Source organism: Hylobates moloch, unplaced genomic scaffold (genome assembly GCF_009828535.3).
Source record: "Hylobates moloch isolate HMO894 unplaced genomic scaffold, HMol_V3 SCAFFOLD_3, whole genome shotgun sequence".
Lineage (NCBI taxonomy): Eukaryota > Metazoa > Chordata > Mammalia > Primates > Hylobatidae > Hylobates > Hylobates moloch.
The window spans coordinates 93,089,198-93,103,810 of NW_026652278.1; the positions used below are offsets into that span (position 1 = coordinate 93,089,198).

The 14,613-nt window shown below is 38.2% G+C and overlaps 2 protein-coding genes across 5 annotated transcripts in view; both read right to left on the bottom strand.

Annotated features, from left to right (window-relative positions):
• The window catches only part of LOC116461863 (coiled-coil domain-containing protein 7-like), a 286,960-nt gene that overhangs the window by 266,147 nt on the left and 6,200 nt on the right, over nt 1-14,613 (bottom strand).
• The window catches only part of LOC116461870 (coiled-coil domain-containing protein 7), a 204,172-nt gene that overhangs the window by 14,085 nt on the left and 175,474 nt on the right, over nt 1-14,613 (bottom strand). The window contains exon 18 of one of the 4 annotated variants that reach the window (XM_058436562.1): nt 4,883-4,955. In XM_058436562.1, the coding sequence (XP_058292545.1) occupies nt 4,922-4,955 (34 nt within the window). In that variant the 3' untranslated portion in view covers nt 4,883-4,921. Of the gene's footprint in view, nt 1-4,882; nt 4,956-5,944; nt 6,115-14,613 lie in introns of those variants that run through there. The other 3 variants (XM_058436565.1, XM_058436564.1, XM_058436563.1) reach the window with 3 other exon arrangements.

Below are 14,613 nucleotides of genomic sequence, written 5' to 3' on the forward strand. Positions count from 1 at the left end.
GATCAACTGGAAGAAAGGGTATCGCTGATGGAAGATGAAATGAATGAAATGAAGAGAGAAGGGAAGTTTAGAGAAAAAAGAATAAAAAGAAATGAACAAAGTCTCCAAGAAATTTGGGACTATGTGAAAAGACCAAACCTACGTCTGATTGGTGTACCTGAAAATGATGGGGAGAATGGAACCAAGTTGGAAAACACTCTGCAAGATATTATCCAGGAGAACTTCCCCAATCTAGCAAGGCAGGCCAGCATTCAGATTCAGGAAATACAGAGAACGCCACAAAGATACTCCTCGAGAAGGGCAACTCCAAGACACATAATTGTCAGATTCACCAAAGTTGAAATGAAGGAAAAAATGTTAAGGGCAGCCAGAGAGAAAGGTCGGGTTACCCACAAAGGGAAGCCCATCAGACTAACAGCTGATCTCTCAGCAGAAACTCTACAAGCCAGAAGAGAGTGGGGGCCGATATTCAACATTGTTAAAGAAAAGTATTTTCAACCCAGAATTTCCTATCCCGCCAAACTAAGCTTCATAAGTGAAGGAGAAATAAAATACTTTACAGACAAGCAAACGCTGAGTGATTTTGTCACCACCAGGCCTGCCCTAAAAGAGCTCCTGAAGGAAGCACTAAACATGGAAAGGAACAACCGGTACCAGCCACTGCAAAAACATGCCAAATTGTAAAGACCATCGAGGCTAGGAAGAAACTATAGCAACTAACGAGCAAAATAACCAACTAACATCATAATGACAGGATCAGATTCACACATAACAATATTAACGTTAAATGTAAATGGGCTAAATGCTCCAATCAAAAGACACAGACTGGCAAACTGGATAAGGAGTCAGGACCCACCAGTGTGCTGTATTCAGGAAACCCATCTCACGTGCAGAGACACACATAGACTCAAAATAAAGGGATGGAGGAAGATCTATCAAGCAAATGGAAAACAAAAAAAGGCAGGGGTTGGAATCCTAGTCTCTGATAAAATAGACTTTAAACCAACAAAGATCAAAAAAGACAAAGAAGGCCATTACATAATGGTAAAGGGATCAATTCAACAAGAAGAGCTAACCATCCTAAATATATATGCACCCAACACAGGAGCACCCAGATTCATAAAGCAAGTCCTCAGTGACCTACAAAGGGACTTAAACTCCCACACAATAATAATGGGAGATTTTAACACCCCACTGTCAGCATTAGACAGATCAACGAGACAGAAAGTTAACAAGGATATCCAGGAATTGAACTCAGCTCTACATAAAGTGGACCTAATAGACATCTACAGAACTCTCCACCCCAAGTCAACAGAATATACATTTTTTTCAGCACCACACCACACCTATTCCAAAATTGACCACATACTTGGAAGTAAAGCACTCCTCAGCAAATGTAAAAGAACAGAAATTATAACAAACTGTCTCTCAGACCACCGTGCAATCAAACTAGAACTCAGGATTAAGAAACTCACTCAAAACCGCTCAACTACATGGAAACTGAACAACCTGCTCCTGAATGACTATTGGGTACATAATGAAATGAAGGCAGAAATAAAGATGTTCTTTGAAACCAACGAGAACAAAGACACAACATACCAGAATCTCTGGGACACATTCAAAGCAGTGTGTAGAGGGAAATTTATAGCACTAAATGCCCACAAGAGAAAGCAGGAAAGATCCAAAATTGACACCCTAACATCACAATTAAAAGAACTAGAAAAGCAAGAGCAAACACATTCAAAAGCTAGCAGAAGGCTAGAAATAACTAAAATCAGAGCAGAACTGAAGGAAATAGAGACACAAAAAACCCTTCAAAAAATTAATGAATCCAGGAGCTGGTTTTTTGAAAAGATCAACAAAATTGATGGACCACTAGCAAGACTAATAAAGAAGAAAAGAGAGAAGAATCATATAGATGCAATAAAAAACGAAAAAGGGGATATCACCACCGATCCCACAGACATACAATCTACCATCAGAGAATACTACAAACACCTCTATGCAAATAAACTAGAAAATCTAGAAGAAATGGATAAATTCCTCGACAAATACACCCTCCCAAGACTAAACCAGGAAGAAGTTGAATCTCTGAATAGACCAATAACAGCTTCTGAAATTGTGGCAATAATCAATAGCTTACCAACCAAAAAGAGTCCAGGACCTGATGGATTCACAGCTGAATTCTACCAGAGGTACAAGGAGGAACTGGTACCATTCCTTCTGAAACTATTCCAATCGATAGAAAAAGAGGGAATCCTCCCTAACACATTTTATGAAGCCAGCATCGTCCTGATACCAAAACCTGGCAGAGACATAACCAAAAAAGAGAATTTCAGAGCAATATCCTTGATGAACATTGATGCAAAAATCCTCAATAAAATACTGGCAAACCGAATCCAGCAGCACATCAAAAAGCTTATCCACCATGATCAAGTGGGCTTCATCCCTGGGATGCAAGGCTGGTTCAACATACGCAAATCAATAAATGCAATCCAGCAAATAAACAGAACCAAAGACAAAAACCACATGATTATCTCAAAAGATGCAGAAAAGGCCTTTGACAAAATTCAACAACCCTTCATGCTAAAAACTCTCAATAAATTAGGTATTGATGGGACGTATCTCAAAATAATAAGAGCTATCTATGACAAACCCACAGCCAATATCATACTGAATGGGCAAAAACTGGAAGCATTCCCTTTGAAAACTGGCACAAGACAGGGATACCCTCTCTCACCACTCCTATTCAACATAGTGCTGGAAGCTCTGGCCAGAGCAATCAGGCAGGAGAAGGAAATAAAGTGTATTCAATTAGGAAAAGAGGAAGTCAAATTGTCCCTGTTTGCAGATGACATGATTGTATATCTAGAAAAACCCATTGTCTCAGCCCAAAATCTCCTTAAGCTGATTAGCAACTTCAGCAAAGTCTCAGGATACAAAATTAATGTACAAAAATCACAAGCATTCTTGTACACCAATAACAGACAAACAGAGAGCCAAATCATGAGTGAACTCCCATTCACAATTGCTTCAAAGAGAATAAAATACCTAGGAATCCAACTTACAAGGGATGTGAAGGACCTCTTCAAGGAGAACTACAAACCACTGCTCAATGAAATAAAAGAGGATATAAACAAATGGAAGAACATTCCATGCTCATGGGTTGGAAAAATCAATATCGTGAAAATGGCCACACTGCCCAAGGTAATTTATAGATTCAATGCCATCCCCATCAAGCTACCAATGACTTTCTTCACAGAATTGGAAAAAACTACTTTAAAGTTCATATGGAACCAAAAAAGAGCCCGCATCGCCAAGTCAATCCTAAGCCAAAAGAACAAAGCTGGAGGCATCACGCTACCTGACTTCAAACTATACTACAAGGCTACAGTAACCAAAACAGCATGGTACTGGTACCACAACAGAGACATAGATCAATGGAACAGAACAGAGCCCTCAGAAATGATGCCGCATAGCTACAACTATCTGATCTTTGACAAACCTGACAAAAACCAGAAATGGAGAAAGGATTCCCTATTTAATAAATGGTGCTGGGAAAACTGGCTAGCCATATGTAGAAAGCTGCAACTGGATCCCTTCCTTACACCTTATACAAAAATTAATTCAAGATGGATTAAAGACTTATATGTTAGACCTAAAACCATTAAAATCCTACAAGAAAACCTAGGCAATACCATTCAGGACATAGGCATGGGCAAGGACTTCATGTCTAAAACACCAAAAGCAATGGCAACAAAAGCCAAAATCGACAAATGAGATCTCATTAAACTAAAGAGCTTCTGCACAGCAAAAGAAACTATCATCAGAGTAAACAGGCAACCTACAGAATGGGAGAAAATTTTTGCAACCTACTCATCTGACAAAGGGCTAATATCCAGAATCTACAATGAACTCAAACAAATTTACAAGAAAAAAACAAACAACCCCATCAAAAAGTGGGCAGAGGACATGAACAGACACTTCTCAAAAGAAGACATTTATGCAGCCAAAAAACACATGAAGAAATGCTCATCATCGCTGGCCATCAGAGAAATGCAAATCAAAACCACAGTGAGATACCATCTCACACCAGTTAGAATGGCCATCATTAAAAAATCAGGAAACAACCGGTACTGGAGAGGATGTGGAGAAATAGGAACACTTTTACACTCTTGGTGGGACTGTAAACTAGTTCAACCATTGTGGAAGTCAGTGTGGCGATTCCTCAGGGATCTAGAACTAGAAATACCATTTGACCCAGCCATCCCATTACTGGGTATATACCCAAAGGACTATAAATCATGCTGCTATAAAGACACATGCACACGTATGTTTCTTGCGGCACTATTCACAATAGCAAAGACTTGGAACCAACCCAAATGTCCAACAACGATAGACTGGATTAAGAAAATGTGGCACATATACACCATGGAATACTATGCAGCCATAAAAAATGATGAGTTCATGTCCTTTGTAGGGACATGGATGAAACTGGAAAACATCATTCTCAGTAAACTATCACAAGGACAAAAAACCAAACACCGCATGTTCTCACTCATAGGTGGGAATTGAACAATGAGAACTCATGGACACAGGAAGGGGAACATCACACTCCGGGGACTGTTGTGGGGTGGGGGGATGGGGGAGGGACAGCATTAGGAGATACACCTAATGCTAAATGACGAGTTAATGGGTGCAGGAAATCAACATGGCACATGGATACATATGTAACAAACCTGCACATTGTGCACATGTACCCTAAAACCCTAAAGTATAATAAAAAAAAAATAATGTTTTCCCCTCATTTATTTATAATTATATCATGGGAACACATAATCATTCAATCACATTTTCATCTTCCAAAACAGAATCTTTTTACCTTGAGATTTTTCTGCTGCTTGGTAAGTTTGTTCTTCAGTCATCTTTTGTAATTGTTCTTCTGAAACATCAGCCTTAATAACAAAAGTTGTAATAAGTAATTAGAAATTATATACATATATATATCAAGACTGATATTTAATTACCTGCTTAAAGAAAAAGAGCTAGCTTTTTGCTCTCATCTACAATGTCATTGCAGAAACATTTTATTTTTCATTATTTCCTGAATGTATCAAATTAAAAAGTCAGAACAATTAATGGACCTGAGAGGCAATTGGGAACACTGAATAGCAAGGAGGGTGCCCAAGCAATATCGTGATTTTTCCCTCGCAAATAGTTCTAAGCAAATAGTGTTAATAATTATTAAAATTCTTGTTTAGATTTATATTTTAGTCTGTTTTAATCTTTAGAAGAACTCAAATGGCTTACAAAATTATTATTACAGGAATACTTTAATAAATTGTATGATAAAAATATATTATGGATACATGACAAATATGTACAGCCCTTTTATCTTTTCTCTTTTCCCCAGAATTTTTGCCCGCAGAATTTCCTAATTAAATGCTTTTTAACAAAAGCAATTCTAAAAATTGTCTAGGTCTTGTTTAGAGACCTATATAAAATTATTTCAAAATTAGTTTGCTTTTACAATCATCTTATTGTATAAAAATATTTTTTTGTAGATGAAGCTGAAAACTATGAAAATTTCCCTTATCTCAGAATGACATATCTTTTACATTACCATTAAAACTAAAATGTAACCCACAACTTTTTAATCAATATGAAACAATTTTTATAAGTTAAGAATATTACTTAGATTCCCAAATATTACTTTCAGCATTCTAAATATAAAGTGGGTTGTGTTAAAAGGCAAACTTTAATTCTCTTGAAATAAGAAAATATTGAATTTTTAACCCATTTAAATGGGTTAGCATTTATTTATTGAAGGAGCAATATGAAATAAACAGCTTTCAAGTTTCTATATATATCATACCTTTTTACTTTCTGTAAGAACAGGGGGTAAAGTGAATGGTGATATCACTGTTTCGTTTTTTTGAGCCAATGTTCCAACAGACAGTGAATCTTGGACTTCTTTGCTGTATGATAGTGTTGTAAGTGATTTATCATGGGTCTCTGATGGAGATTTATAGGATTGGTTTTCAGCAACTGAAACTTCATTTGAACTCTCTAAAAATGCTGATTCATCTTGAGACTTAAGGATCTGTGAAAGATCTGAAATAGCAGGGCTAGATCGTTTCTTCTCTGAGCTTTAGAATTATAAAACATCTGGTATTAGATTATGTGAAGACCATTTTATTTGCAACTGAAGAATCATTTTAATAATATATAAGGATATTAAGTAATTATAATTACTCATTAATTTATGGTAATTCCAATATGAAATTGGTGCTAGGTAACAAGTTGAGATAGTAACATATGTCCTGTGATTTAAAGGGATACATAATACGAAGGAAATCATTTGAAATACTCCAATATAATCATTATTCAAGGTCATAAGCCACAGAACAAGAAAAATTTACTCAGCCAAAGTAGAACATAGGATGGTTTGGAGATTTACCCTTTAGTCACATTTATTCCAAAATTATTTTTCCACAATTTTATTTCAGAATGAAAATTAAAATATCTCCACAGTCGCTTTGACATTAAAAGATCACCATCTTTCACCAAAGTCAACTTCCCAAGCTCTGAGTTAGTTTTCTTTAAGATAAGGGATATTTATTCTCCACCAGTTGCCAAAGGATCAGCTTTCCAGATTCCAGAACTAGGGTAACCAGGTGTCACAGTTTGGATGCACAATCCCAGTTTTTGCTTGTTGTCCCAACATTCTAGTTTAGATGATAATTTAACTGATCAAACTATATAAAAATTTAACAAAGCTTTCCTAGTCCTATGAAATGCAACAGAATTTGATGCATTTTGTTTTGAACAGCTATTATCCTAGTTGACATAATTTGCCTAAGGTTTGTTGCAAAGTGTTTAAAATAATTTGAAGTTTGGTCTCACAGAAGCAAAATTTTTCAATGTACCTACTGCCACCTATCCTACGTTTATTAGTTTAGAATGAATTTTAAACTGCAAAGTTTGGGTTATAAAAAAGGGGAGTGGGGTGGAGAGGACAGCTCTGAAAAAAAAAGCATATATATATATATATAGTGCTGACAGTTTAAAAAAACATAGAATTTATGACAGACTTTTGTAGTGGCATTATAAAGCAAACTACCATATTAAAAGTAAAGAGAATAGTTGGCTTCCTATCCTAAATTAAGGATGGCATCTCATTCTCCAACCTGATTTATTAGTTCTATTAGGTATTTGAATTTAAGATGATTAGTTCTAAAATAAAGTCTAACACTCATCTGGAGACTATCTGTTACAGTTATTCACAAACGACCACCCCAAAACTAATATTATCACATAGCTAAAAATAGAAAGCAAAATGTTTTTAAAGATTCTGAAATGGTTATTAGGGGACATCATTAATCACTTGATTCTACACAGGCAATTTTCTTATAACAATAGAGAAAATATGTGGCAATACAAAGAACAATGCCTTAAATGCTAATACACTGTTCATTTATAACCATATTCCCACATTCAGGCATTCCCCACTTCTATTGTCTCTTGCAACCATAAGGAACCACAGCATAACAACCATGATACTTCCGCTGAGGGGGTCAGGAATAAAAACTACTAGGAAGGTGTGCAAGCAATGCTGTATTCAAGCTTGTGTCAGTCAAAGAGATGTGGAAATACTTTCAAAGCCCTACTGATTAGATGGTGAAGGAGAAGGAGAAGGAGGAGGAAGAGAAAGAGGAGAAAGAGGAGAAGGAAGAGGACGAGTTGAAGGAGGAGGAGGAGGACAACAGCAATGATGCCTATAGCCACAAAGAAAATAATAATAAAGCAAGTTATTTTCACCCTCCCAATTATTTGGTGAATTGCCAAAAACAACCAAAATATAGTTTATAAATCTTACTAAATTTGTGTTATTCACTGTCTGCTTTAGATTAAGACTCTCTAATAATCACTCCATGTCTAAATACTACCATATAATAGTCTAATTATGAGCATGTATTTTAGCAGCTTTTATATAAGCATATTGACAGCACTCTACATGACAGTCTTCAACATCACTGAAGTGGTATAAAGAGTGTATCTCTTCCCGCTTGCAAAAGCATTTGTTAACTCTGAAGATCTGAGCATTGCATTCTTTTCTTACTAAGCAAATAGATGTACAAGAGCACTATCTGTTATGCATATAATCATGGATACTTCATAATTCTTAAATCAGGCAAAATGGAAAATGTCACTGAATGATAACTGCCGAAACTGACCTCTTTATTTATTTTTTTCTTTCTAATACCTTCTTTTTCAAACTGCCCTTTTTTTTTTCTTTACAATACTTTCTTTTTCTGGAAATTTCCTTAACTCCATCTATTTTCTAAAATGTCAACACAACCCCCAACCCATACCCTCGCCCCTTAGGGAAAAAAACTCTCACAGGTATTGATGTTACACTGAATTTTTAATTATCAATGCAAATATGAGACAAATTACCAATAAAATACTAACAAAATATTGATATTCTTATCTGCAATAATACAAGATGTGGAACGTATTCCTATATAGAAAAAAAACAAAAATATCTAGGACCCAAAATGTGTAATACAGTACAAACTAAGATGAATCTAAAAATCAATTTTAGTGGGGTGGAGCCAAAATGGCCGAATAGGAACAGCTCCAGTTTACAGCTCCCAGCATGAGCAATGCAGAAGATGGGTGATTTCTGCATTTCCAACTGAGGTACCAGGTTCATCTGACTGGGGAGTGTCAGAAAGTGGGGGCAGGACAGTGGGTGCAGCCCACCATGCATGAGCTGAAACAGGGTGAGGCATCACCTCACCCGGGAAGCGCAAGGGGTCAGGGAATTCCCTTTCCTAGTCAAAGAAAGGGGTGACAGACGGCACCTGGAAAATTGGGTCACTCCCACCCTAATACTGTGCTTTTCCAACCGGCTTCACGAACAGCACACCAGGATATTATATCCCACACCTGGCTCGGTGGGTCCTATGCCCACGGAGCCTCGCTCATTGCCAGCACAGCAGTCTGAGATCAAACTGCAAGGTGGCAGCGAGGCTGGGGTAGGGGAGCACGCCATTCTCCAGGCTTGAATAGGTAAACAAAGCGGCTGGGAAGCTCAAACCTGGTGGAGCCCACCACAGCTCAAGGAGGCCTGCCTGCCTCTGTAGGCTCCACCTCTGGGGGTAGGGCACAGACAAACAAAAGACAGCAATAACCTCTGCAGACTTAAATGTCCCTCTCTGACAGCTTTGAAGAGAGTAGTGGTTCTCCCAGCACACAGCTTGAGATCGGAGAACTGGCAGACTGCCTCCTCAAGTGGGTTCCTGACCCCTGAACAGCCTAACTGGGAGGCACCCCCCAGTAGGGGCAGACTGACACCTCACAAGGCCGGGTAATCCTCTGAGACAACACTTCCAGAGGAACGATCAGGCAGCAGCATTTGCGGTTCACCAATATCCGCTGTTCTGCATCCACCGCTGCTGATACCCAGGCAAACAAGGTCTGGAGTGGACCTCCAGTAAACTCCAACAGACCTGCAGCTGAGGCTCCTGTCTGTTAGAAGGAAAACTAACAAACAGAAAGGACATCTACACCAAAAACCCATCTGTAAGTCACCATCATCAAAGACCAAAGGTAGATAAAACCACAAAGATGGGGAAAAAACAGAGCAGAAAAACTGGAAACTAAAAATCAGAGCACCGCATCTCCTCCAAAGGAACACAGCTCCTCACCAGCAATGGAACAAAGCTGGACGGAGAATGACTTTGATGAGTTGAGAGAAGAAGGCCTTCAGATGATCAAACTACTCCGAGCTAAAGGAGGAAGTTCGAACCCATTGCAAAGAAGTTAAAAACTTTGAAAAAAAATTAGATGAATGGATAACTAGAATAACCAATGCAGAGAAGTCCTTAAAGGACCTGATGGAGCTGAAAACCAAGGCACGAGAACTACGTGACGAATGCACAAGCCTGAGTAACCGATGCGATCAACTGGAAGAAAGGGTATCAGCGATGGAAGACAAAATGAATGAAATGAAGCGAGAAGAGAAGTTTAGAGAAGAAAGAATAAAAAGAAATGAACAAAGCTTCCAAGAAATATGGGACTATGTGGAAAGACCAAATTTACATCTGATTGGTATACCTGAAAGTGATGGGGAGAATGGAACCAAGTTGGAAAACACTCTGCAGGATATTATCCAGGAGAACTTACCCAATCCAGCAAGGCAAACCAACATTCAAATTCAGGAAATACAGAGAATGCCACAAAGATACTCCTCAAGAACAGCAACTCCGAGACACATAATTGTCAGATTCACAAAATTGAAATGAAGGCAAAAATGTTAAGGGAAGCCAGAGAGAAAGGTCGGATTACTCACAAAGGGAAGCCCACCAGACTAACAGTGGATCCCTCGGCAGAAACTCTACAAGCCAGAAGAGAGTGGGGGCCAATATTCAACATTCTTAAAGAAATTAATTTTCAACCCAGAATTTCATATCCAGCCAAACTAAGCTTCATAAGTGAAGAAGAAATAAAATCCTTTACAGACAAGCAAATGCTGAGAGATTTTGTCACCACCAGGCCTGCCCTAAAAGAGCTCCTGAAGGAAGCACTAAACATGGAAAGGAACAATCAGTACCAGCCACTGCAAAAACATGCTAAATTGTAAAGACCATCAAGGCTAGGAAGAAACTGCATCAACTAACGAGCAAAATAATCAGCTAACATCACAATGACAGGATCAAATTCACACATAACAATACTAACTTTAAATGTAAATGGGCTAAATGCTCCAATTAAAAGACACAGACTGGCAAATTGGATAAAGAGTCAAGACCCATCAGTGTGCTGTATTCAGGAAACCCATCTCATGGGCAGAGACACACATAGGCTCAAAATAAAGGGATGGAGGAAGATCTACCAAGCAAATGGAAAACAAAAAGGCAAAGGTTGCAATCCTAGTCACGGATAAAACAGACTTTAAACCAACAAGGATCAAAAGAGACAAAGAAGGCCATTACATAACGGTAAAGGGATCAATTCAACAAGAAGATCTAACTATCCTAAATATATATGCACCCAATACAGGAGCACCCAGATTCATAAAGCAAGTCCTTGGTGACCTACAAAGAGACTTAGACTCCCACGCAATAATAATGGGAGACTTTAACACCCCACTGTCAACATTAGACAGATCAACGAGACAGAAAGTTAACAAGGATATCCAGAAATTGAACTCAGCTCTGCACCAAGCAGACCAAATAAACATCAACAGAAATCTCCACCCCAAATCAACAGAATATGCATTCTTTTCAGCACCACACCACACCTACTCCAAAACTGACCACATAGTTGGAAGTAAAGCACTCCTCAGCAAATGTAAAAGAACAGAAATTATAACAAACTGTCTCCCAGACCACAGTGCAATCAAACTAGAACTCAGGATTAAGACACTCACTCAAAACCGCTCAACTACATGGAAACTGAACAACCTGCTCCTGAATGACTACTAGGTATATAATGAAATGAAGGCAGAAATAAAGATGTTCTTTGAAACCAACAAGAACAAAGACACAACATACCCAAATCTCTGGGACACATTCAAAGCAGTGTGTAGAGGGAAATTTATAGCACTAAATGCCCACAAGAGAAAGCAAGAAAGATCTAAAACTGACACTCTAAAATCACAATTAAAAGAACTAGAGAAGCAAGAGCAAACACATTCAAAAGCTAGCAGAAGGCAAGAAATAACTAAGATCAGATCAGAACTGAAGGAAATAGAGACACAAAAAAACCTTCAAAAAATCAATGAATCCAGGAGCTGGTTTTTGAAAAGATCAACAAAATTGATAGACCGCTAGCAAGACTAATAAAGAAAAGAGAGAAGAATGAAATAGATGCAATAAAAAATGACAAAGGGGATATCACCACCGAATCCACAGAAATACAGACTACCATCAGAGAATACTATGAACACCTCTACGCAAATAAACTAGAAAATCTAGAAGAAATGGATAAATTCCTCGACACATACACCCTCCCAAGAATAAACCAGGAAGAAGTTGAATCTCTGAATAGACCAATAACAGGCTCTGAAATTCAGGCAATAATTAATAGCTTACCAACCAAAAAAAGTCCAGGACCAGATGGATTCACAATTGAATTCTACCAGAGGTACAAGGAGGAGCTGGTACCATTCCTTCTGAAACTATTCCAATGAATAGAAAAAGAGGGAATCCTCCCTAAATCATTTTATGAGGCCAGCATCATCCTAATACCAAAGCCTGGCAGAGACACAACAAAAAAAGAGAATTTTAGACCAATATCCTTGATGAACATTGATGCAAAAATCCTCAATAAAATACTAGCAAACCTAATCCAGCAACACATCAAAAAGGTTATCCACCATGATCAAGTGGGCTTCATCCCTGGGATGCAAGGCTGGTTCAACATACGAAAATCAATAAACATAACCCAGCATATAAACAGAACCAAAGACAAAAAGCACATGATTATTTCAATAGATGCAGAAAAGTCCTTTGACAAAATTCAACCACCCTTCATGATAAAAACTCTCAATAACATAGGTATCGATGGGATGTATCTCAAAATAATAAGAGCTATCTATGACAAACCCACAGCCAATATCATACTGAATGGACAAAAACTGGAAGCATTCCCTCTGAAAACGGGCACAAGACAGGGATGCCCTCTCTCACCACTCCTATTGAACATAGTGTTGGAAGTTCTGGCCAGGGCAATCAGGCAGGAGAAGGAAATAAAGGGCATTCAATTAGGAAAAGAGGAAGTCAAATTGTCCCTGTTTGCAGCTGACATGATTGTATATCTAGAAAACCCCATCAACTCAGCCCAAAATCTCCTTAAGCTGATAAGCAACTTCAGCAAAGTCTCAGGATACAAAATCAATGTACAAAAATCACAAGCATTCTTATACACCAATCACAGACAAACAGAGAGCCAAATCATGAGTGAACTCCCATTCACAATTGCTACAAAGAGAATAAAATACCTAGGAATCCAACTTACAAGGGATGTGAAGGACCTCTTCAAGGAGAACTACGAACTACTGCTCAATGAAATAAAAGAGGATACAAACAAATGGAAGAACATTCCATGTTCATGGGTAGGAAGAATCAATATCGTGAAAATGGCCATACTGCCCAAGGTAATTTATAGATTCAATGCCATTCCCATCAAGCTACCAATGACTTTCTTCACAGAATTGGAAAAAACTACTTTAAAGTTCATATGGAACCAAAAAAGAGCCCACATTGCCAAGTCAATCCTAAGCCAAAAGAACAAAGCTGGAGGCATCACGCTACCTGACTTCAAACTATACTACAAGACTACAGTAACCAAAACAGCATGGTATTGGTACCAAAACAGAGATATAGAACAATGGAACAGAACAGAGGCCTCAGAAATAATGCCACTTATCTACAACTATCTGATCTTTGACAAACCTGAACAAAAACAAGCAATGGGGAAAGGATTCCCTATTTAATAAATGGTGCTGGGAAAACTGGCTAGCCATATGTAGAAAGCTGAAACTGGATCCTTTCCTTACACCTTAAACAAAAATTAATTCAAGATGTATTAAAGACTTACATGTTAGACCTAAAACCATAAAAACCCTAAAAGAAAACCTAGGTAATACCATTCAGGACATAGGCATGGGCAAGGACTTCATGTCTAAAACACCAAAAGCAGTGGCAACAAAAGCCAAAATTGACAAATGGGATCTAGTTAAACTAAAGAGCTTCTGCACAGCAAAAGAAACCACCATCAGAGTGAACAGGCAACCTACAGAATGGGAGAAAATTTTTGCATCCTACTCATCTGACAAAGGGCTAATATCCAGAATCTACAATGAACTCAAACAAATTTACAAGACAAAAACCAACAACCCCATCAAAAAGTGGGCGAAGGATAGGAACAGACCCTTCTCAAAAGAAGACACTTATGCAGCCAAAAAACACATGAAAAAATGCTCATCATCACTGGCCATCAGAGAAATGCAAATCAAAACCACAATGAGATACCATCTCACACCAGTTAGAATGGCCATCATTAAAAAGTCAGGAAACAACAGGTGCTGGAGAGGATGTGGAGAAATAGGAACATTTTTACACTCTTGGTGGGACTGTAAACTAGTTCAACCATTGTGGAAGTCAGTGTGGCTATTCCTCAGGGATCTAGAACCAGAAATACCATTTGACCCAGCCATCCCATTACTGGGTATATACCCAAAGGATTATAAATCATGCTGCTATAAAGACACATGCACACGTATGTTTATTGCGGCACTATTCACAATAGCAAAGACTTGGAACCAACCCAAATGTCCAACAACGATAGACTGGATTAAGAAAATGTGGCACATATACACCATGGAATACCATGCAGCCATAAAAAACGATGAGTTCATGTCCTTTGTAGGGACATTGATGAAACTGGAAACCATCATTCTCAGCAAACTATCACAAGGACAAAAAAACAAACACCACATGTTCTCACTCATAGGTGGGAATTGAACAATGAGAACACATGGACACAGGAAGGAGAACATCACACACCTGGGACTGTTGTGGGGTGGGGGGAGGGGGGAGG